The following is a 25,325-nucleotide window of genomic DNA, read 5'->3' as shown; positions in this document are numbered from 1 at the left end:
TTAAAGCCATTGAGTTATATGGTATGTGAATTATAGCTTCATAAAGTTCTTACCCAAAAAGGTTTTAAAAAGTAATATTTTACCATGTCAACCTATTTCATATGTGAGGTAATACTTAAGCAACTCATCAGACACTGCCAAATGTCAACTAAAAAGAAAAACCGCCAAGTCCTGTGTTGAACAAGCAGATGGAGTTTGCTTTCATGAAAATATGCTTGATCAAGTGGCAGCATCACTGATTAGTCTGAAAAACAATGCAAATAAAAGCTAGGGAAAGCCTACCACCCTGAAATAATTGCACATTGTCACGGTTTCAGTTGTTTACTGGGGAGTTATTAGCCAGTGCCTTTAGCAGTCACCTGGGACACTTCCTCAGATGAACGGTGTAGCTTCTATGACTGTGTCTCTCGTATTTGTTTCTGGGTAGAACCCAACGCTGACATTTTGATGTCCATCAGTTCCCACTCCCAGTAACTAGTGTTGCATGTGTGTTTACTTTAGCTGGGCATATCAGCCAGTAAGGGATTCATTCAGCGAGCAGGAAAAATGAAAAAGATACTGAAATAGAACAGCAAGAAGTGGTTAAGTTCTGCAGGAGACTGGATTAGCACGTGATTTCAAGAATCCCAGACCCAATGATCTGAAGAGATCCCCTACCTACCTCGCACTAGAAGCAGGCTAGTATTCCCTGATGGAAGTTATTTAACGATGAATAATGGGCTTAGGCATAGGGATTGACATATCATTACTTGTGATGACTGTTTTAGATAAATAAGATGGTTTGGAGTTAATATGTTAGAGAGAAGAAAGCGAGGGGTGTGGTGTGCTAGTATGATCATGCAAGCAGCTGCCGGAGACTTAAGCAGATGTTTCTGTGGAAGGCTTGATAGTTTGACTAAAGACTTTTATTCACCTCCACCCACTAAGAAGATAATCCAGGAGAAATAAGGGAATAAAGCAAACCAGTGATCCACTGAGCAATCAGAAAAATGGAAAGAGCCTGTTCCACACACCAGTTCCAAGGTTCACAGGAACCGTAATGTCACACAGTTTGTCCTACCTAAACTGTTGAGCTGCTGAGAGAGGGAAATCTCCGATGTCCTTTTGCTAATGCCACAAGGTAAAGCAAGCAGGAATGAAGCAGGGTGAGGGTGGTGATAGGATGACTCATCTGCAGCTTCCTGACTGTGGTTCATGTTCTCAGACACCATGTGGCAGTCCCTCCTCAGACAGGAGACACAAGGACGTAGTGTCCAGCTGGATTGCAGTGGGCTCCTGCACATGACAGGAGCCTCTTCGTCCCTTAGCTCTGCGAGCTTCATTTGATGTGCAAGACTCCGGAGAATTCACTGTGTTGGATCAACTGTGCATAGCTTCCAGGTGTGAGAGGTCAAGATGGAGCTTTCCTCAGAACAAGTTTCTCGTTTGAAGAGTTGGGTTACTTTGTGTTTGTGAAGTAGTTGTCCCCATGCACGCACAGGCACAGGAGCACAAGTCTTTGTCAACACTTGTTATTATCTGTCTGGTCTGCTAGAACCTTCCTAGTGCGTGGGAGGCGATATCTCACTATGGGTTTAATGTGCATTGTTTTCTAGTGATCTGGAGCGTGCGTTCATGTTCTTGCTTTATTTTCACTTCTTTCTCTTTCACTGAGGAATAACCAGGCCTGGAGAAACAATTCAGTTGCTTGCACAAATGCCTCCCAAAGAAAGCAAGCTCGTCTTATTGATTTTTTATATTCTCAGCACCTGGCACAGCACTAAGCCCTAGTAGATGCTAGATAAATGTATGCTGAATTCATGAATAGATGAATGATTGAATGAACACACAGCCCATTCCAGTTCTCCATTTTCTTTCCTAGATCCCTCCCCGAATTCTCTTTTTAAAAATGTCTGATGAGCATTTTGAAACCCTAGCAGTGAACTCAACAGATGAATCATGGTTTGCATGATGCAGAAGTAAACTAAGAAAAGCTGTGATGTTTTAAAAATATAATCCTGTACAGTACAGATCTCACTTTGAAGTCATTTATCTGCCTCCCGAGATGGAGCGTTTTTCTAAATTAAAGTCTGAGTAAAGTAATTTCTAAGAAATTATGCAAAGGATTCATTTTCCTCTGTTTTCAAGACGGCTTCTTTTCAGAAAAGTAAGCCCTCGGTGACCTCATTTAAGAAAAGGCCTATGAAAATGTCATGGTAAAATATACAATAAGTCATGTGTCATTCCAACCTAGCTAATCTTTTCTGAAACCCAGGAAAACGTGCCGAGTCAACGAACTTCATGAAAGCTATGATCAGGAGAAAGAAGAATCTGCAATTTCTCAGCCCCTCCCTGCTTCACATCCCAACCACTCACGCCTTGATTTGTTGGCCTCATCTGTGCATCTGTGGCAAAGCGTTGATCTGTGTGAACTGCCTTGCCCTGCTGAATCCAAGCCTGCTGGGAGGGCATTGTCCCCAAGAAAAAGGGAAGCGGCCAAGCCTTGTGGGGAATGGGCAGCTTCCTGGGTCAAGAAAGTAAAGCTCACAGCTTGGAGTACATAAATAAAGAGAAGCACCATGGTTGGGTTTTTCCTTAACATATAGAAGCACCTGTATGATTTCAAGCCGCCCAGCATTATGGGACGGTGCATCATTGCTGTCACATCTACCAGAGTTTTCTTAGATGGCCTTATTCACGCTGCTTAAATGCTCTATTTTTAGAAAAAGGCCCGCCTTGCTTACACTGGTGGGCTGGATCTGGGGTTTTGTCTCTGCTGGTAGCTTCCAGTGAGGCCCTGAGGAAGACCAAGCCTCGGAAGGCCTCTTTCTTCACTGTAAAAGTACCCAAGGATCACCAGGGCCTGTCCAGCTGTGCAGTTTTCTCAGTCTTTTGCGTGGAACATGATTCCCAAGCGGATCCGGTCTCCTTTGAGAGCAAGTTCTGAAATCGTAAGCTTCGTGAAAAAGTGCAGCGCTCGGAGTGCTCCAGGTGCCTCCACTCCTGGCCTCTGCTGGACTCAGCCTCTCGCAGCCTTCCTGGTCCCACCCACACAGCAGCAGGAGCACCCCCTCGGCTGAGGCGTTCTGAAATCCTGGGCACGAGGTTAACTCTGCAGCTGTAACACACTTGCATCTTTTCCGTCGTCACCACCTCCTCTTGGAAAACCAGTTTTGGTGATGGCCTGGCGACCTTAGCTGTGATCTATCTTTGACTTGGACGATCTACCATTTTTTTCACATTCCTCCTTTTGTCTCCCTCGCAGGGTACATCCCCAGTTACCTGGACAAGGACGAGCTCTGTGTGGTGTGTGGTGACAAAGCCACTGGGTATCACTACCGCTGTATCACGTGTGAAGGCTGCAAGGTAACTGTCCCGGGTCTGCTCTGAACATTAAGTTCAACTTCAGCTTAAAACCCAATTCCCACGTCCATGGCCTGTGGTCATCCGGGCGTCTAGTTATGCTTTCCATTTTTATTAGTTTTTATTTATTTGAGACGCAGTGAGCGAGAAAATAGACAGACAGAGAGGGTGCTGCCATCTGCTGGTTCACTTGTCCAAATACACCCTTCCGCCTGGGCTGGAGCAGGCCAAAGCCAGGAGCCAGGAACACAATGCAGGTCTCCCATGTGGCTGCCAGGAACCCAGTTACTTATGGCTACTCACTTAATGCGGGATCCAGGGTCTGAATCAGCAGGAAGCTTGAATCAGGAGCCAGAGTCAGGAATGGAACCCAGGCATCTTAACCACTAGGCTAACTGCCCACACAGTGCTCATCATTTTCACAACTGAACTTTGCCCCCCAAATTCTAAATAGCCTAAGAAGTATTGCCAGAGTGTGCTATCTGGTTTCTTTGCATTTTCTAAATGGGGAGAGAATTACTAAAATGAAAAGAAATTATGAACACTTACTGTGGGTTTAGAGAAGCATAGATATTCTTTCATGTGTTGTCATGTCAAGAAGCACAGAACCTGCTATTTGATCTCCAGCGTGTGAGGAGGCAGGGCTGGTCCTCCCTGGCTGTCCTCCCCTGTTAATCCGCGTGGATATGCTCATTTGAAGCGTTTCATTATGAAGCATCTTTGAGGCAGCTTGGATTCCCTTATGCTCTGAAAGGCATCCAAGTCGGCTTTCTGCAAAGCCTGCCGTGAGCAGATTCCGTCCCTCCAGCAGCTAATGTTGGGCCAGCAGATTCCTCCTCAGGAGATACTTGGTAACAGCAGTGACCACAGGCCCGTTCACTTCCACAGGAGCCTAAATTTGCCTACTTACAATCTTCATCTCCCAAATTAAAATAAACTTTATGCAAAATATCTTTCAATCTGACAACTTTGCCTGGAAAGTCAAGTCTACCATGAGTGTAAATAAAGCTTAACCCAGTGCTCTATCCAGTATTCTGCCAATATTTGATAAATGAGGACATATTTAAATCAGGAAAAGACTTATTGAATGTTTCTATTAAATGGTTCATTGGCCTCTTATATTCAAACTACGTTATCACGAGATGGAAACTCTAAAGCAATCATGCTAAAATGTATCAAACAAGTCCATCTTCTCTACTCCTCCACCCACATTATCTCCCTCCTCTTCTCTCTCCTCCCCCTCATCCACACCCTTTCCTCCTGCACTTGCCTCTAATCCCCAAAACTCAACATGTTTCCAGCCCATGTATCCCCCATTCGCCTTCCAGAAGATTTTCCCTGAAGATTCCCTGCTTTCTGTATATCAAATTAGGAGAAGTTTGCCAGAAGTGCTGAGACAATACAGCTATTGGAAAGAGGTTGTTTCTAAGGTCCTGAGGCCTTATATTCACGAGATTGTGTTTTGGAATGTGATATAACATGTTCTCATTCATCCAGACCCAGCTCATCTGGATTGTGGAGTCTTTTAGCAAAGAGTGGGCTCAAGGCTGCCTTTGTGTCTGTGAAAATATGGGATGGAGGTGACACAAGCAAGTCCTAGCCAGTCTATGAATTAGAAGGCTTGCAGACTGTCTCTTGAAAGCACAGTTTCATTGGCTTGATTTGAAAGTAAGAAAACCATATAATTCTCAATTCATTCTCTCATTCCAAAAATAATTGAAACTGGCCCCCTTTTGCTCTAAATTATGACCAATTCATAAGACTTTATTTATCTGATTATGCAGTGTTGAGATTCTTTTAAAATTCTTTCTAATGGTAAATTTTGGATTCTGGGAGAGACTGTAATAAAGATTCCATTTAACACTTAAAGACCCAAAGGGTCTGTAGAGACAGGCTGTGCCCTGCAGAGGGCTTCAAGTATTATTAGTGACTCAGTTAAACAAAGGGAGCTTCAAGCCTGCTGCCCTCATGGCCCTGCCTCATTTAGCTCTCTGTGACGATGAAGAAACCAAACAGCATCTTTTCCCAAGATCACAGGATGTCTGGGTGCAGCTCCAGTTGAGACTTTTTTAAAGGAAGCAGCTGCATAGGAAAAAGCGAGACTTCTCACCACAGTGCCTGGGTCTCAGATGGGAACCCTGTTCCTGAAATTGCCTCCATAATAGAACCAGGACTCACCCTTCGGCGGCTGGCTGTGTGGAGCTCTGAAGAGAACAGCAGAACATTTTGGATAAAGACGAAGGAGTCTCCCAAGTGAAACCATTAGCGGCAAAAGATGAAAAAGGATATGCTTCCTAGTTCTGTTTATGGACTTGTAACTTGGAAATCTTCTACCCCATCCTTACAGTGTGCTGGGGCAGAATCTTCCGGAAATGTCTTCTCCGTTGTGATGCACCAGCTTTTGTGCATCTTTTATAGGAAGAGCGTTGCCACTGCCCCACGATAGACAATCTCTGTAACAGCGGCCCAAACACAGGACTGGGAAGTGACATTTGTCCCACTGTAGTGCCTCACCTTGAACCACAAAGGACCAGATCCTGTGTTCTCAGAAGGCTGAAAAGCGAGTCTGATGTTGATGTCAAGACCCCCACTCATCAACTCATTGATGAAACATACAGCCTTGTTTATTCCCTGCTACCTTCCTCTTGTCAACTCACTTCTAAAAGGGTTTTTCTTAGCAGACTATTTTGATTTTTTGAGAGACAGAGAGATAACCCATCTGCAACTTCACTCCCCACATGCCCACACTTTGAGGATGAACCCGGGACCCAGGAATTCCAGGTCTCCCATGTGGGTGGCAGGGACCCAGTTACTTGAGCCATCACCTACTGCCTCCCAGGCTGTGCATTAGCAGGAAGCTGGAGTCAGGAGCCAGAGCCAATGTATTACCAGGCCCTGCAGTATAGCATGTAGTCCTCTTACCCGCTAAGCTGGACACCCACCCTAAAGTAGACTGTTTCAAACACCTTCCAATCAAGTTCACTTCCAGGAGTTCATTTTTGTCACCTTTCAAAACTAAAGGACCTTTATTCAAATTGAAGAGTCCTTCATCAAACGTCAAAAATATTCTTTATTATAGCTCAAGAGTGGCCAGCATCTCACAAGGGATTTGTCCCTGAAGTGTCCAAGGAGCATCATAGGACTTGGGAAAGGTGATGCAATGAACAGTTGAGTGAGCCACATCAACTCTTTCTGCAAAATAAGCCAAACATTAATTATTTCATTCATGCCATTAAAAGGTACACAGAGTAGCCTTTGTGTCCGGCATATCACACCCCATCCTCTCCTTATGCTGTCTGCTCTTCAACACGTCCTGCGATCCCCCTTCCCACCCACCACCACCACCACGGCCGCCAATGCTGGAGCCCAAGTCAGCCTCAGGGACCCAGGAAGAAAGGGGTCGCTCCTGCATCAGAAAGAGCACGGTTCCCCGCCCCTACAGTACAGTGGCCACTCTCACCAGATGCCTTGGACTTCAGCCTCTCCACCTCTGGGGATTGGTGTCTCCCCAGAAGGAGGTTTGCTGCCTGGGTCCTCTCCCCACTGTGACGTCCATCCCCTCGCCAGCAGTCTCTCAGTTTCTCTCCCTATCTTTGGGATAAGGTAACAGAAGTAGAGGAGGCAGGTTCGCAGGAGAACTTGTTTTTCACTCTGTGGCAGTCAGGCTATGGCAGAATGTGCCGTCCAACACCCAGGGGGTCACTGCTAGCACCCCAGACGGCTGCCCTGGGTGCAAGTGCGTGAGTCCCGCCCAGTGCATCCCCATCACTCAAAGCAATCGACTCAAGTGTTCAAGGACGAAAAACCCAAATATAACATGATAGTTTTCCTGTTAGAACTTGAACAACGGAAACGATAAGGGGTTTGCATCTATGCCCCAAAATGAAGCCCGTGATTCTCAGTTATTCCTGGTATCTGTCCATGTTGTTCTGCTTTGCAAAGTATGAAATCCTACCTTGGACCTTTTCATTATAAGAAAGAGCTTTTGTGTCTGAGCAAGGACTATGCCAGTGGGTATATGCACATAGTCAAACCAAAGGAAAATGAAACCGGATGATTAAAAATGTAGGCTGTAGGGGCCGGCGCGGTGGCACACTAGGTTAATCCTCTGCCTGCGGTGCCAGCATCCCACATGGACACCAGGTTCTAGTCCCAGTTGCTCCTCTTCCAGTCCAGCTCTCTGCTGTGGCCCAGGAAGGCAGTGGAGGATGGTCCAAGTGCTTGGGCCCTGCACCTGCATGGGAGACCAGGAGGAAGCACCTGGCTCCTGGTTTTGGATCGGCACAGCACGCTGGCCTTAGCAGCCTTCTGGGGGTGAACCAACGGAAGGAAGACCTTTCTCTCTGTCTCTCTCTCTCACTGTCTGTAACTCTATCTGTCAAATAAATAAATAAAAATATTTATAACAATAAATAGTAATAAAAATGTAGGCTGTGAATCCAGGTCTACAGCATTTCAGTCCTACCATTTGTCTAACAGAGAGGCCCCCCTTCAGCTTCAACAGAGAACATCTTTCAAAACCTGTTTTGCTTCACTGTTCTACCAAAACAAATAAAACCTAGTGTTTTTGAAGTGGGGATGGGAAGGGATTCTTGACATAATCCCTTCATTTAAACGTTTATGTAGTATAATAAAATTTGCTTACCTTACAGCACAGAAACAGTTGAACCAGTAGGATTAGGAGTACAACTCCTGAGTTGCAGGCCAGGTTCCAGCATCCATGTGACTTGGGCCCTGAGATTTAACCTGGCTGAGGCTCTGTTTTTTAATTCCCTGCAATTTAGACAGTAAGAGTAGCTCCCGCATAGGGTTGTGGGGAAGACAGAACCATGTGGAATGCACCTTTGCATTCAGCACTTTGCAATGAATTCTCACCACAAAGTCCAGCTGCCAAGATGTGAGGCTCATATCCAGACAGGTTCTAGCGTAGCACACTCTTGAGAGACCTAGACACAAACTGTGACCGTGCCACTCTCCAGTCTCTTGAGAAAGGAAGAGATACACTGAAATTATGGCTGTGTGCCTGCAGATACTGTAGAAAATGAGTGTTATGAAAGGAAAAAACCTATTGTCCTTGAGTCGGGGTTGGGGGGGATATGATAGAAAACCTGAAACTTTCCACTCCCTAAGTATTGTTTGAATGGATATGTGAGCTGACTCTCAAGAGACAGAAAGCAAGAATTAGGGGCGGGCGTTGTAGCACAGAATGAACCACCTGCATCCCGTATCCGAATGCTTGGAGTTGAGTCCAGCCTCTACTTCTGATTCAGCTTCCAGCTAACGTACCTGGGAGGCAGCCGATGATGGCCCAAGTGCTTAGGTTCCTGCCACCATGCAGGAGACCTGGATGGAGTTCCTGGCTCCTGCCTCCAGCCTAGGCCAGCTCTGGCTGTTGAAGACATTTGGGGAATGAACCAGTAGATGAAAGATCACTCTTGTATCTCCCTTGCTCTCCCTCTCTCCCTCCTTCTGTTGCTGCACCTTTCAAACAAATAAATATTAATAAGCATTTTATTTTAAAAAATAATTAAACTAAGGCTCTAAGGGCCATTATTGGGAGACCTGGGTGGAGTTCCTGGCTCTTGCTTTGGCCTAGCCCAGCCCTGGCTGTTGCTGCTATTTGGGGAGTGAACCAGCAGATAGAAGAGCTTCCCCACTCCCCACCACCCTGTCCTTTTCTCTGTCTATTACTCTGACTTTCAAATAAATCAGCCTTCAAAAAATAATAATAATAAAGGTCATTCTTGCCTCTAATTACTAAAGGATCAAATTACTAAATATCACATGTATCCACTTCTTTTATCTCCCAAGATAAAGTAGCAAAGCTCTTCATAGACTGATGTAGATGACACCCAATGAGATAAAGTCACTTATTTGTATTAGTCAGTGTTCAGAAAAGCTAAAAGCAAGCATTAACCTCTCCTGTTGGCTTCTTTCCCTTGAATAAAAGCCAAACGATGTTGACTCTGGGGGCTATGGCCTCTCCTTCTGCCCAGATGTAGATTTCTTTGGATGTCTTTGGGGCCCATTGTGCTGTCTCTGAGTCTGTAGACAAGTGCTCCAAAAAGGTTAAGATTTAAAACAATGCAGCTCAGCTATGTGGACACTAAATGCCAAAATCACTTCTTCTTAGAAAATATGAAATTGTTGTCTTGGGTCTTTCTTTTTTGTGTAGGGTTTCTTTAGAAGAACCATTCAGAAAAATCTCCATCCATCCTATTCCTGTAAATATGAAGGAAAATGTGTCATAGACAAAGTCACGCGAAATCAGTGCCAGGAATGTCGCTTTAAGAAATGCATATATGTTGGCATGGCAACAGATTGTAAGTAGAACTTCATTTGCTTCATACTCAAGGAGTGTTGATTGGGAAAGGGTTTGCTTCCAGGAAATCAACCAGGCAGAAAGGAAAGAGAGGGGAACGCCTTGCTTTCCTGCACACCCCTTATCCCCCGACACCCGGGCTGCTGCAGGAGGCTTCCATCCTACCCCTCTCTGGTCAACTCCTCACTCCCCAAGTAGCCAGATGGTGGGCAGTGGGCAGTGGGCGTGGCTAAATTGCCCCTATTCACCTGCTGGAAGTCTTAAGGACTAGTCTCCAGAATTTTTCAAAAGCAGGAATTTATTTTCTGGACATTTGGGGCGATGAGGCACTGGCAGAAAACAGAGAGTATCCAAATGTGTAAAGAGTCCGAAGTCGAATGCTATGGCATGAGTCAGCCCACCTTCTGCTCTCTGCCCTATTTTTAGCCATAGAGCCATTCTATGAAGTGGTCCCACGTCATTTTCAGAGTGCCACGGCATATGGTGCTGAGATTAGCCCTCGGGGTCTCCGCTGCCCACTCTGTGCGAGGGATTTTCCCCAGTCACTTTAATTAATCACAAAACTAAGGAGCACGTCATTCAGAATCCTGAGCCTCCCTTTGGCGGGCACTCATGTTAATGGTTTCTACTTCAGACACTTTTAACCTCTCAGGGAGGGATTTCAACTGGTAGTTACAAATGAAGAAGAAAAGGACAAAGAAAGAGAAGGAAAAAAAAGAGAGGAAAAACAACAATAACAAAAAAGAAAATGCAAATAGGACTTTTCCAGATGCAAGAGGAAATTGTCCTTGCTTACTTTTATGTGAGAAATACCAGTAGCAGGGAAGAAAAAAAATCTGTGGAATGTGCTGGTTTTCCCATGAAAGAAGATGAAGTCAGGAATCTTCAGAAAGGCGGAGGGCTGCCAACAGTGTGTCTGGTCAGGACAGCAGGTGTGATGGACCGAGAACCAAGCGCTGAGAGTGATGCTTGCGATGAGCAGTTACCCGGAAGCATCCATTTCATGGTCCTAGCGAGAGGTTTCAGATAGGAGCGTTTATGAGGCTAAAACTCAGTTAATCTAGGCGGAGGGCCCCTTCCCCGCTTGGGAGGCATTGAGAGAGCTCAGGCTCATCAGAGAAGCTTCGGTTTGAGTCCCACAGATGCCACTTGCTAGCTTTGTGACCTCCAGAATGAAGTCTCAAGTTCCCCTTCTGTGACGTCAGTTAGTTGCGGGATTAAATTAGGTAATACCTGTCAAATGCAACGACCCCTGGCGTTGGTGAGCACGGCTCTAGGGACTGTTCCCGTCCTTCCTGTCCCTGTAGTAAGGGACCCAAGTATGACGTCATGGGCCGCTTGCACCATTTCCACTTCTGTAAATGCTCGTGTCACTTTGACCATCCAGTCATAGCTACGTGATCATCATGGGTTCTGTAGCGATTCTGGTTGCAGTCTAGCTGGGTACCTTGGCTCTCTTCCTCCTGCTACATCTGCTTTTTTTCTTTTCCTACCAGGTCGTCAAGAAATGGCCCTAGGACAATGATGTAGAACTGGAGTCAGGAGTCCTGGGCCTTGCCTTGGCTCTGCCACGAACTTGCTGTGTGACGTTAGGCAAGTCACGACCTCTCTGGATCACTTTCCTCCTCCGCGAATGGAGGAAGTTGCACCAGATTGAATCTAAGGTCCCTTCCAGTTCCTAAATACCGTGATTCTTCAGTGGAGAACTGAGCCTTGCCATTTCACTGGGAGGCACTAGGAGTCCAGTGCAACTGTTGAGCTTCACAAATTCTCCACAGAATCACAGGTGTCTGGCGACTGCCCCTAAGTCCCTTTTGCATAAATCGTAAAGGTTGTGACTGCATTTCCTGAGCACCAATAGTGCCTTCTTGCACTGAACACCCTGTGAAATGGGTATAAACACCCCATTTCATGCAGGAAGAAATGAAAGCCCAGAGAGCCTGAGTAACTTGCCAGAGGTCACACAGCTAGAATGTGGTAGTGTCAGGATTCAAACCCAAGTCTCTCTAGATTCCAAAGCCTGGGCTCTTTTGCCACCTTAGAGGGTTGACGTAGAAAGTGATAGAAGATCGGCCCAGTCACATTCTGATTATCACTTAAGGGAGCCATGCAGAGTTGGCTCCCCTCTGGGGAGGGGTCTTGAGCTTCCTTCCCACTTATCACTCTAGAACTTTCCTGAAGTGCCCCCTACTGAAAGCCATGTTGGAGGAGGGGTGGGGACATTAACCCTGAGAGTGAACCCAGAGGATGGGCTAGACAGGTGTAGCTGGCATCCTGTGGGGACACAGGTTTTACCCCCTCTGCTCCCCTCCTTTTTAGGACCACCCTCCATGGAGCTGGGATGCCCAGTGTCCAAAGCCCTTGAGGCTTTGTTCTGAAAACTGGCTGAGCAGTGGGAGGTTGATAGAGTCTCACGTGGGATAGTGGCTAGCCAATGGCAGTTTGCTACCAAGGGAAGAAAATGGCCCCTAGGATCCACCCCCTCTGAGGGTGGGTGGCCCTCCCCTGGGGCTCTCGGGACACACAGTCAGCCCTGGGTCTCATCTTGTCTTCCCCGCCCAGTGGTACTGGATGACAGTAAGAGGCTGGCCAAGAGGAAGCTGATAGAGGAGAACCGGGAGAAGAGGCGGCGGGAGGAGCTGCAGAAGTCCATCGGGCACAAGCCGGAGCCCACCGATGAGGAATGGGACCTCATCAAAACTGTCACCGAAGCCCACGTGGCCACCAATGCCCAAGGCAGCCACTGGAAGCAGAAACGGAAATTTCTGGTAAGCCCTGTGCCAGCTGTGGGTGCTGTCTCCCCTCCCAGTGGTGCTGGATGACAGTAAGAGGCTGTCCCCAGGCGGATTCCACAATATCCCACTTAAAACAACCTCTAGAATACAGCATCCCAAAAATGCTCAAATGTATTTTTCTATCAGTAGAAGTCAAAGCATTTAACTTAAATGAGCTTAAGTCTAGAAAGACAATGGGAATTGGAAGCAGAATGGGCAGAGGATGGTGTACACAGAAAACAGGCCCTTCCTTTTTTTTTTTTTTTTAAGATTTATTTGTTTACTTGAAAGTCAGAGTTACACAGAGAAGGAGAGGCAGAGAGAGACAAAGAAAAAGAAAGAGAGAGAGAGAGAGAGAGAGAGAGAGAGAGAGAGAGAGAGAGAGAGAGAGAGAGAAATCTTCCATCCACCAGTTCACTCCACAGCTGGCTGCAACGGCTGAAGCTGTGCCAATCCGAAGCCAGGAGCCAGGAGCTTCTTCTGGGTCTTCCATGTGGGTGCAGGGGCCCAAGGACTTGGGCCATTTTCTACCGCTTTCCCAGGCCATAGCAGAGAGCTGCATTGGAAGAGGAGCAGCCGGGACCAGAACCAACACCCACATGGGATACCGGCACTTCAGGCATCGGCTTTACCCTCTACGTCACAGCGCCAGCCCCAACAGGCCCTTTCTGACCCTTGGAATATCAACATTTAATGAAAGCCATCAGCTTTCCCATTCCTCATTTGGGCTTCCTAGCATCTTGAGTGAGGCTAGAATTGTTATCCCCATTTCACTGGTACACAAACCAAGCCAAAGGCCTAAAGTTCCTTGCCCAAGATCACAATGATAAAAAATGGCTTAGCCAAAGGCCAGCTCAGGTCTTCTTGCTGCAAGTCCAGGCTGGGCACCCTCCTCGTTAGAAGGACTGCTCACCCACTGGGGTCTGACATCTGAAACACTGACCTACTCTTAGTTGGTGATATGAAGCCCTTTCTGAGTCCCCCCACTGACCATGGGCATCAAGTGGTCCAGATCTGTCTGTATCCCCAGGGCACGTTAGAGTAGCACCCCTTCTGAACAAGAAGGTACAGCAACACAGGCATCCTCGCACCACAACATCCACGTGATAAATCAGTCTTTTTGTATTGTTGTTAAGATAGTATAATAACAACTTTAAAGGAGAGTTTTGAAAAGGATGAGCTTCCTTGTATTCAACCGGCTCTGAAACAGTTACCTTCATTGTCCTAAAAAAACTAAAAATGCCAGCACTTTATTGATGGCTCCGACCCAGAGCAAAGTTAGCAAACTCAGATGGCCTCACATGCCAGGTACCCTTCCAAGAGCTTTGTACACACTGACTCCCTCTACAACTCTGTAGGCAGATGGGAGTTAATGGCTCCATTTTACAGAAGAGAGAACTGAGGCAGCGAAGTTAAGGAGACCTGGCTGAGCTCCCACAGCGAGGACGTGGTGGTGCTGAGTGCAGCCAGCTCCGGGGTACATGCACCTGCCCACCACCCTGGCCAGCTGCAAGGTGAACAGAAGTTGGGAGAGACCTCATATCTCTGAGCAGGGTGGTCAGGAGAGGCCTCTGAGCAGAGAAACCAACACTATGCGGCAAATGTAATCGAATCTCCTCATGATTGCAGTCTCTTTGGCAAAGATAGCAGCACACCTAGGCACTAGAATGAGCCTGAAGGTCTGTCTTTTAACTTAAAGGCTCCTACTCGTTTGCATCATTCTGATCACCTAGAGGAACAACCCAGGAGGTCTGGCACAGAGTGGCCAACCGTTCCTTTCTCTGTGAGGTCCATGAGACTGTCCACGCACAGAGGTGTGCTTCAGGAAGCTGACACGTCCAGAACAATTGTTTGACCCGCCAATCTGCCCTCCCCTGTGGAGCTGACCTGTGTCTTTTGACATTCTTGGTCTGGTCAGCGTATAAACACCATCCCTCTTGGTCCAGATAGAAATGACTCCTTCTCCAAGTCCTGTTTAGAAGGGTGAGGAGATCAGAGCACTCCACTACTCCTTCTGTGTCTACAGTGAGCTTTATTCCCACCAGCCAACCCCCTCTGTGCCTGGGATCACCCCTGCCTCTCCCAAGGGTAAGGACCGTATTTCACCGAAAACTGACACTTCATGATCTCTCCTGTGTGTGACTGAGACAGGCCATGGCTTCTCTGAGACAGCAGCTGTCCCATTCTCTCCCCTACTGGATGCATTCCGTCCATCGAGGGGTGGAATCGATTTCTCTTTCCCTCTGGGTCTGGACTGGCTGGGATTGGGGCAGGAGGGATGCCTGAGTGCCTTCCAAGCCTGTGTCTTTAGAAACCTGGCAGCTCCCACTTGGTTCTTTTAGAGAGGAAATTCACCTGCTGTATCTGCTATGTAAAAAGTCAAACTCCTCCGAGACCACCATGCTGTGAGGAAGCCCAAGCAGGCCAGTGGAGACCACGAGGAAAGAGAGTCCCAACCAGCCCCAGCCCCAGAAGTGTGCGTGCAGAAGTCTTCCTACAACACCAGCCCTCTAGGCCCTGGGACAGCCCCTGTGGGAGAGACCCCAAGAAGGAACTCCCCAGCTGTGTGTCGGTCCCCAGGACTGTGGGAGGTCAAAGTTGTTGCTTTAAGCCACAGTTTGAGGGCAGTTTGTTACAAAGCAATAGGGAAGCAGAAGAGAACGCAGTCCTTGTTAAACTGAGCATGCAGTTCCACAGGCCCATCCTTGGGGAAAGTACAGTTAAGCCCTGTGTGCCTGCCAGTTTCCATATTTACACATGAGACTCCCACTGAGTATTTATGCTCGGAGTGAAAATGTCACTCTTCTGAGTAGTGAATTACTCCCGCAAGAACATTGAGAACCCTTGCTTGAAGACAGACTTACGAAATGATATTCATGTCTGGAAGGTAGCCATGGCTGAACAATCTGTTATGTCCTAGGATTTGCATCTCCTGTGTGTGGCTGGTACCCTTTCGTTGTGTTTGCAACAGTGTTGTGTATATTATTTCATTTATTTTTTTATGTGTCAATGTCCCACTTTGTTCTGAAAATAACTTGAGAAGGTGTATTATGTTAATAATAGTATGGTATTAAAATTAAAGTAATATGGAATTAAAAATTAGGGGTGAGCATTTAGCCTAGCAGTTAAGATGCAAGTGTCCCATATTGAGTACGTGGGTTTGATACCAGGCTCTTGCTCCTGATTTCAACTTCCTGCTATTGCAGACCCTGGTAAGCAACAATGATGGCTCAAGTAATAGGGTTCCTGCCACCCAAGTGGGAGATGTGGATTAAGTTCCTGGTTACTACCTTCAGCCTGGCAAGTTCTTGCCATGGTGGGTATTTGGGCAGTGAGCCAGTAAGTGGTAACTCGTTCATTCTCTCTCTCTCTCCCTCTCAAATTTAAAAACAAAAATGTCTTTGCAATGGCATCTTGTCGTGAAAACATTTATCAGGAATGGGTAGGTGGCTTACTCCCCAGAGGAAGTATTTCGTCTCTCACCCCAACACCAGGACTCAAGTTAGAAACAGAGACTGGTGGGTTGACTTGCGTTTCAAATCTGTGTTTGGGTTTTGAGAAAATTAGAGTCTGTGGCAAATGAGGAACTCCTGCAAAAGCTGTGTAGATTTTCATGTAAATCTAAAGCCACTCTTTAAGACATCTTCCAAAAGCATTGAAATCGTATAATTTTCTCTAATCCACTCAAATCTCTGTGGCTTCAAAAATGCCCAGTTTCACCAGCAACAATGACATGGTGATGAAGGGAACAAGTAGCACCTGATGCCAAATTTCCCCCACCCAGGGTAACTTGTTTCCATACCGCCAGGGCAGCATGGGATCGCTTTAACATAAACCCCATACTAGCAATGGTTTTGTCTGTTGGCACTGTAGCATTATTTTTCTTCCTTGGTTCCACGCAAAGGTATGGCTTTGGATGGACTTTCTACCCGAGGCTAAAATGCAACCTTGCTTTTCCCCAGCAGAGCCCCACTCTCTGATTTCACACACTCACGGTTGGGTAGTCTCAAAGAAGGGGCATAACAGAAGGTTCAGGCAGGGTAGGTGAGTTGGCAATGTGTGGTCCATGTGGACAGGCCATAAGACAAAGGCCATCAAGTCAGCAATGCATCTGACACCCCCAAATTATTACAGCGGCATCTGAAGAAGACAGAGTAGTGGAGTAGTTATGTGATGGAGATTGGAACTAGACAGCCTGGGTTCAAGGCTTGCCTCTGTTCCTTTTTAATTATGTGACGTGGGGCAAGTTAATTCACCCCTCGAAGATTCAGTTCTTTGTGGTTCCCAGGTGGCATAAAAGCAACAGATACCAGAAATCTAACATTTTTTGGCATATCATTAACAACAATGCTACATGCATCTTTCCTACCATCACCGCCTTCACCATCTCATCCCTCCTCCTCCCTGGAAAACAGTGAACCTGTAGTCTTGTCCCAAGTCTCTGGGCTCTTAAATCACCATCAGCCTGGAGCCTCCTGCCCAGCTTTGCACAGGTGCAAGGAGACACTTTGTGAACAAGCAGAAGGGAAGTGTCCTGTCTGACCCCACCCCGCTGCGTGTGCCCAAGCGCTGCATTAGAAGTCCCTGGCTCTGAGCCAGCCTCTGGAGAGGCGTCAACTGGCAGCATTTCCTACTCACGCTGAGTAATACTGATGAAGCAGTCAAAGCAGAAAGCCACTTAGCTGAGACTTGTGAAAACTCCAGCCACCTCCAGTGCTAAGCAAGGGCTGACACCCACACCTGCACACACCAGAATGTCTCTGTCGGTACCCTCTGTCTCCTCTATGCCAAAGGATTTACTTATCCCACATCCAGGCCATCTCCAGCCTTCAAAATATGTTTTGAATCCTTCTTCTTCCATCATAACTGCACACCTGCGCCCAGCCCACTTCAGCCTACTGTTGCCTGACAGTCCCACTCCCTGGCTCCCCACATCCCTGCTTCATGCAATAACCATGAACCTCACCATGCCCCTTTCCTGTGTGCAACCCCTAAGTTGGTGCCACATTGCATTTAGAAGCATTCCATCTCTCCCTGGTCCACAAAGCCCAGCACGAAGGGACCCTGCTCTCCTCCCTCCCTCTTCTCACGCCGTTGCGTGGCTATAACCACATCGGCCTCCTTCTGTCCCTGAGGAATTGCACTGTCTTTTCCTGCTCCCTTGAATGTTCTTCCTCCACTCTATGCTACCCACCCCATCTCCTGACCCCCACGTCCTATCATGTCACCTCCAGTCCTATCGCAAAAAGAAACTCTTCCATGCATGTAGTTCTTTTATGAGCGGTGTGTCCTTCCTCACTACAATGCAAGTTCCTTGAGGATGCTTTGCTCATGGCCATAACTTCAGTTTCTAGAACTAGGTCTAGCCCACAGTAATTGCTCAGTGGACATTGGTTGAGTAAATGTATCAACACACATGTATTCATTCACTCAACCAACTAACATTCTGTTCTCCACCATGTGGCTTTGTATGCGGGAAACAAAGGCACATAAGGCCTGTTCCATACCCTTTCACTTCTTGGATGTCTATCTGCCTAACTACAATGATGTTATAGTCAGACATGCCTGAAGGCCATATGAGCAATACACATGATTGAGCATGTGTGTTCAAGTGAAGTAGACCGCATATCAAACTGAGGTCATCTACAAAGACCTCTGGGAGAAGATAGACATTGAGTTAGATCCTGAAGAATGGGTGGGATTTGGAATGGGCAGAGATGAGGGACATAAAGGGATTGCTTCGGAGAAAGTGGCAAGTCCAGAGAGAAGGCCACACTGAAATAGAAAAGTTCAAGGCAAGTTGTGGGGGAGACGTGGAGAGGTGGCTGGACTGGCTCAGTAGGTCCATGAGGCAAAAAGGCAGGAAGTCAGAATGAGTGCTGGACGTTCACTCGTGATTAAGCTAAGGCTGTTGGATCCACAGCCTTTCCACAACATGTCTACACTGGTGAATCTGCATGCCAGAGCCTTTTCTTCAGTATCTGAGCTTAGTCTCAGGTGCATAAATACATATGTGTGGGTATGAGCAAATGTATTCCATGTAGTGGTTTACAAGGCTATGAGCAATAAGACATCAAACAGATTCAACTGATGTCAAATTATGTGTTGTCCTTATAGGTGAAGAATCTTCAGGAAAGTCATGGGCATAGTTGCATTACTCAACCTTGATTTCCCACACCTGATGTTAACTCAGGTCAATGCACAGTTTTTATATTATAGATAGATAGATAGATAGATAGATACTCATGTTTTCCTAGTATCCAAGATCCATTATGGAGATAAACCTTAACACATACTATAAGGCTTTTATTTTGTATATTATTTGCTTTTACTTTGTATATAGTTTTTTTTTTTTTGAGCAATTGTATTTGTCATTAAATACCCAAAGGCTTAAAAATAAGTTTGTTCCACCCTGATATACCAAGGGTACTTCAAAAAGTACCCTTGGAAAATGGAATTAAAAGATAAGTTCATTTTGCTGCAAAAAGTTTTGAAATCTGTGCATGCAAGGGGTCTTCAAAGAGTTCATGAAAATACCTATTATGAAAAAAACTATGCATAGATTTCAAAATGTTTGTGCCAGTTACACAACTCCATTTCTTACAGACTTTTTGAAACATTTGTATACATATATTTTTCAAAGGAAAAGCTCGTGCAGTTACATTCTGGTGGGATAATTTTAATTAGAATTGCTGTGTGCCCTTGTGTTATTTGCCTCCTTTTTTCAAATCTTTCAAGGGGTGGCAGGTGACATTCAGACACTCTGTGCACACATAGATGGAACAGAAATTATGAACATCAGCATTAGCCATCACCATGTCAAAGGACTCTGGATGCCTTTTAAATATAATTAGACTAGAGCTATCAACATTTAATGAGGTGGTTGGAATCAATGAGGCTGAAACCATGTCAGTATAATTTTTTTATTTCATTTTGATTTCTTGAAAAAAACCTTATATACACACACACAGAGTCCCCAGCTTCCAGTGATTTTTCATCTTTATGATGATGTGAAAATGTACCCACATAACCATTCTGTTTTTTAAACTTTCAGTATAAAGTCCAATAAGTTACATGGGCTGTTCATTGCTGTATTATAAACCAATACATTGTTAGATGATTTTGCCCAACTGTAGGCTACTGTCAGTGTTCTGAGTGCACTTAAGGTCAGTGGGGCTGGGCTGTGATGTACACTGGATGTGTTGCATGAGTTTAATGTGCAGTATTTTCAACTTACGTTAACTCATTGTAAGTTGAAGAGCGTATGTATATAGATTGACTGGTTGACATGTTATATATTTATGTAATCTTTAGGTAAAACTCCCTACCTCTGTGAATGTGCACACACATTCCTTTTATTGATGGACCCTGCTAACAGACTTACAAAGTGGACGAGGTAGATGAGATGAGCCCCGTCTTTAGGGGAGAAGCAGTCACGAAGACCAGCCAGGAGGAGCTGAAGGATTCGGGATATGGGGAGCAGCAGTGCTCCCAGGAGGCCCTGATGGACCTGGTAGACATTTGCCCTCAGCTCAGTCCCCATGAGAAGGAGGGCAGCAGGAGGAAGCTGTACATGGGACTGTTCCCTCCTCCATCTGCATCCAGAAAGCCAGCAGAACCTTCCTTGGGCTTGGCACGCCAACAGTTGCCCCAAAACATTGTCATTTTTTATGAAAACCTGACAGAAACCAAGTTTCACCCACTCATTGCCACCAAAACAAACAATAACCTAAAATAAAAGCAAAAGAACCTGCTAGATAATCCAAAAAAGGCCGATGCTGTCAGGGGGCTTTGGTTCCCACTAGTGCCATGACTTCGCAGCGTGGGCCAGGTCAGCAGCATCAGCATCTGTAGGAGCGTGTTAGAAATGCAGCTTTCTACTACAAAGAAACACCATGAAACTAACTTTATGCCAAGAAAAGGTTGATTTGGCTCCAGAGGACATGGGCAAGACTTTCATTTGCACAGGTGCCTGGGTGTCTGGCTAAAATGCTGATTCTGCACCAGGAGACCTGGTGGAGGGCCTGTGAGTGTCCCCAGGTGATACTCAAGCCATTGCACCAAGTGTTGAGCGGCAAGACCGTGGGGCATTTCTGAGCAAGTGAATGGCAGAGATATGCCCTGGGGACATTGGGCACTAGCCCCTCTGCCACCCTAGATTGAGCTGCCACGTTTGCACACCTCAGGCTCCTGGACATCTTTTTCCTCAGCCCTCAGTTGAGACCACCCCAAACTGAGTCCGTAGGGCAAAGAGGAACTCTGAGCCCCAGAATCTGGGTCTGAAGCAAGAATGAATTCATTGGTCACTGTTTGCTAGGTCTCACCCATTGCATGCTCCCATCACTACCCACAGCACCTCCTACACATGCCAGAGTGCACAGTGCTCTGCCATTGCCAACCCAGAGGCCCTGGAACTTATGTCATCTGACCTAAGTGTACAGCATGGGTGTCTTCAGAGGCAGACCTCAAATCCCTGTCCTCCTTCTCTCTCTCTGTCTCTCTCTCTCCCTCTCTTCCTCTCTCTCTCCTTCTCCCCTTCCTTTTTCCCCTCCCTCCCTCCCCCCAACAATTTTGTGAACAGTATCATTGGGAGCCTATTAAAGCCATGACCAAGATAGGTATCTTTGCTTAAAGAAATAAACAACATGAGGCCGGCGCCGTAGCTCACTTGACTAATCCTCCACCTGCGGCACCGGCACCCCGGGCTCTAGTCCTGGTTGGGGCGCCGGGTACTAGTCCCGGTTGCTCCTCTTCCAGTCCAGCTCTCTGCTGTAGTGGAGGATGGCCCAAGTGCTTGGGCCCTGCACCTGCATGGGAGACAGGGAGGAAGTACCCAGCTCCTGGCTTTGGATCGGCGCAGCACCAGCCGTAGTGGCCATTAGGGGAGTGAACCAACAGAAGGAAGACCTTTCTCTCTGTCTCTCACTGGCTATTACTCTGTCTCTCTCTCTCTCACTGTCTAACTCTGCCTGGCAAAAAATTTTTTAAAAAATTTAAAAAATAACATGAAAAGTGTGCAGTTTGCTAACAAACACTGTGAAAATTGGGCGTCCATTCAGAAGAGATTTTCTGCCATATGAGATCCATAATGCATCAAGCACCCTTCAGCTTCTCCATTCAGAGCCTCCTTGTTTCTCCTCCTCAGCCGGAAGATATTGGACAAGCACCAATCGTAAACGCCCCGGAAGGTGGAAAGGTCGACTTGGAAGCCTTCAGCCATTTTACAAAAATCATCACACCAGCAATCACCAGAGTGGTGGATTTTGCCAAAAAGTTGCCTATGTTTTGCGAGGTAAGGACACAGTTTTTCTTTCTGCTTTATTTCCCATTGTGGCTCTGCTCATTTCCAGGAATGCTGGGTATCATTTATGATGTATTATTCATTAGCAGAGACTTAGTCACGGGAACGCAGCGTCAGTAAAAAATGCAAATGCATTCTCTTTCATTCACCCTCCCCTGCCTTCTCTGTTCCTGCTGCATTCCTTACCTTATCCGCGTGAGGCCCATCGGGAAGTGATCAGTGCAGCAGCTTCCGTTGTGCAGTTCCAGGGGCATCCTAGTCACTGTTCAAATTTGCCCACATTGGATCCAGTCCTTACAGATCTGTGGCACAGCGCGTATTAACCCCCTCCCCCAGGTATGGGAAATTAAGATCAGAGAACGGAATGTATCCTGGGCCGTGCCATGCCTTGAACCTGCATCTGTATTCTTTCAAGATGACTGTGTGGTGGCTTCTTAAACCTCAAGAATAAGTGAAATGGCCCTCCCAGAGCAAGGCTCCTAGTATCGCCTTACATCTTCCCTCTCCCCTAGAAGCCCAGTCTTCCTTGTCCCAGCTGCAGGGCACCACAAAGAGCTCACCCTCTAGGCCCCCCAGACCTCCCCCTGGGACACTTCACCCCTACCTTTAGCATCCCTGCTATGCACTGGCTCAGGGCATGGGCTCTGCAGGCAGCTGCGTGAGCAGGAATCTTAAACAAGTCATCGCATCTTCAAACCTCAGTTATCTCCTCTGTTAAAGGGGAATCACGGGTCGGCGCCGCAGCTCAATAGGCTAATCCTCCATCTGCGGCGCTAGCACCCAGGGTTCTAGTCCCGGTCGGGGCACCAAATTCTGTCCCGGTTGCCCCTCTTCCAGGCCAGCTCTCTGCTGTGGCCCGGGAGTGCAGTGGAGGATGGCCCAAGTGCTCGGGCCCTGCACCCCATGGGAGACCAGGAGAAGCACCTGGCTCCTGGCTCCTACCTTCAGATCTGCATCCCATGGGAGACCAGGAGAAGCACCTGGCCCCTGGCTCCTGCCTTCGGATAGGTGCGGTGCGCCGGCCGCGATGGCCATTTGAGGGTGAACCAACAGCAAAGGAAGACCTTTCTCTCTCTCTCTCTCTCTCTCTCACTGTCTACTCTGCCTGCGAAAAAAAAAAAAAAAAAAGGAGTGGGGGGAATCACAATACTGCCTGCCCCTTGCTGCTGCTGGAACCACGTAGTGGGGTAACACAGGTCAAGTGGTTGGGCAGTGCCTGGGTTGTAGTAAGGGTTCCATAAATTTTAGCTGCTGGTACTGCTGTTATATTGTCTGTTGTGTTTCCCCTCCGTCTCTAACTTTGGTGAATCAAATGGGTTGGTTATGTTTTCTGGAGAATGTTTCCATTTGAACACTGCATCAGGTGCCAATCCATTGTTGTTCACACCTCCAAGGAGCCCCAGAAGAACAGGGCCACACACTGCTGTGAGCCTCTTAGATCAGCCACCTGATAAGTGATCCTGGTCTCACTTAGAAAGGAGTTGAATTTCCTTGCCTGGGATGACTCCACGCTGCCTTGGCTTCTGGCTCCTTGTGCCTTTGGGTTTGCAATCACAGGAGCCCAGCTAAGAGACATCAGACACTGGTGGGGATGCTTCTCCTTGCCTATAGCCAGCCACAGTCAGGACAGGAAAACGGGCTTCCAGACACGGTGTCCGATCCTTGGATGGAGCAAGAGAGACAGCACCGTCTCCCTCTTATGCCATTGTGGCGCCCAAGTGCCTCAGTCTGTTCAGGCTTCTAAAAATACCATGGACTGGGTGGCTTCTAAGCCACAGAAATGTCCTTCTCACAGTTGTGGAAGCTGATGGCCAAGATCAGGGAGCCAGCAGACTCAGGAGGGCCAGCTTCCGGGGTCATAGATAGCTGTCTTCTCACTGTGTCTTCACGTGGTGGACGGGACAAGGGAGCCCTCCAGGTCTGTTCTATGAGGGCCTTGCTCTCAAGACCTCCTCACCTCCCCCTTGATTCTAGATACGGGATTTTCCCCCTTGGGTGCCGGATGTGCTAGCACCCACAGCCCCACAGGAGAACCACTCACGCCCTGTCTCTGCGGGACTCACCCTGTCCCGGGGAAGGAATTTCTGCTTATATCTCCATCTGGCATGGAACCTCCCTGCCTTTGACACCCGTTTTTAAAAAAATAACATTTACTAACATTTTGGAGGACAATACGGAGTCCCTATTTGTTCAAGATATACACAGCTTAATACAGGCAATGGCTCAGGGTAAAATGCCCATAATACTGCTAACATCTTGGAACCTGTTTCTATTTTCAAATATTTGTGTGTACATGGACACACTGACGCTCACACAGATAGGTGAAATAGATACAAATACATTTTATACCATAATGTGCTCCTATCTATGGAACTGCTTTTTTAGCTTTTTATTAAAGAGCCAGGTAGACATACCACAAGGGTGCCACTCGCGAATTTACCCAGCAGTGAGATCAAGATACAAAATGGACACTTTAAAATTAATTAATTATCTGGAAGGCAGAGAGAGAGAGAAAAAGATCTTCCACCACTGGTCCACTCCCCAGATGCCCGTAAGAGCCAGGGCTGAGCCAGGCCGAAGACAGGAGCCTGAAACTTAAATTCGGGTCTCCCACGTGTGTGGCAGGCACCCAAGGACCTGAGCCATCACCTGCTGCCTCCTGGAGTGCATCTCAGCAGAAAGCTGGAGTAGAGGCAGAACTGAACCTTGAATCCAGAGACTCTGACATGGGATGCACACATCTCAGGCAGTGACTGAACTGCTGTACCAAACACCACCCCTGTGCTTCATTTTTTACCTCAGTGGTAGGACATATCACTCAAGGATTCTTTCTCAAAATTCTCAATGACCACGTAGTATTCCAAAGAATGCACCTACTGTAATTAAAGTTATCTATTTTTCGTGGAGCTCTATCTCATTTCCAGTCTTTCCCTAATAATATGCCGCAGGATGGCAGCATTGTGGTGGAGTGGGGTAAGCTACAGTTTGGAATCTCAACATCCCCATACAGAGGGCTAGTTCGAGTCCCAGCTGCTCCGCTTCTAATCCAGCGTCCTGCTGATGCACCTGAGAAAGCAGCAGGTGATGGCCCAAGTGCTTGAGCCCTGCCACCCGTGTAGGAGAACTAGATAGAGTTCCTGGTTCCTGGCTCCTGGCTTCGGCATGGGCCAGACCTGCTAGCCACATGGCCCAGACCTGTTGCAGCCATTTTGGAAGTGAATGAGAGAATAGAAGATTTTTCTCTCTGTCTCTCCCTGTCACTCTTTCAGATAAATAAATCTTTAAAATATATATATGCTGCAGTGAGTGCTTCAGTAACATTCCCCACTTACATGACTACTGCTTAAGGACAAATTCTAGATACAGGATTTTCCCCCTTTTATGTTTGCATATATTTTAAGATGTACACATGAAAAAAAGCAATTCAAACAGAACGAAAATACTACATTTAGCAACATGAAAGGTTTGTTTCTCCCCAACACGGTCCTCAGCCTCAGCCGTTCTCCATCAAGATGACCAGTGTTCCTGGTTTCTTGTGGATCCACCGCTCACAGGTAGACATGGAAGACAAGGACCAAGACGCAGG

At 46.9% G+C, this 25,325-nt stretch overlaps 1 protein-coding gene across 14 annotated transcripts in view; it reads left to right on the top strand.

Annotated features, from left to right (window-relative positions):
* Positions 1–25,325, top strand: part of THRB (thyroid hormone receptor beta) — a 402,102-nt gene that overhangs the window by 363,621 nt on the left and 13,156 nt on the right. For all 14 annotated transcript variants that reach the window (XM_070072867.2, XM_070072864.2, XM_070072869.2 and 11 more), the window contains 4 exons: positions 3,245–3,345; positions 9,518–9,665; positions 12,227–12,432; positions 21,584–21,730. In XM_070072867.2, coding sequence (XP_069928968.1) covers positions 3,245–3,345; positions 9,518–9,665; positions 12,227–12,432; positions 21,584–21,730 — 602 coding nt within the window. The remainder of the gene's footprint in view (positions 1–3,244; positions 3,346–9,517; positions 9,666–12,226; positions 12,433–21,583; positions 21,731–25,325) is intronic.

Source organism: Oryctolagus cuniculus, chromosome 4 (assembly GCF_051225735.1).
Source record: "Oryctolagus cuniculus isolate XC-2025 breed Fujian yellow rabbit chromosome 4, ASM5122573v1, whole genome shotgun sequence".
Classification (NCBI taxonomy): Eukaryota; Metazoa; Chordata; class Mammalia; order Lagomorpha; family Leporidae; genus Oryctolagus; species Oryctolagus cuniculus.
Note: the sequence above shows the minus strand (reverse complement) of the source record. Positions and strands in the feature narration are given on the sequence as shown.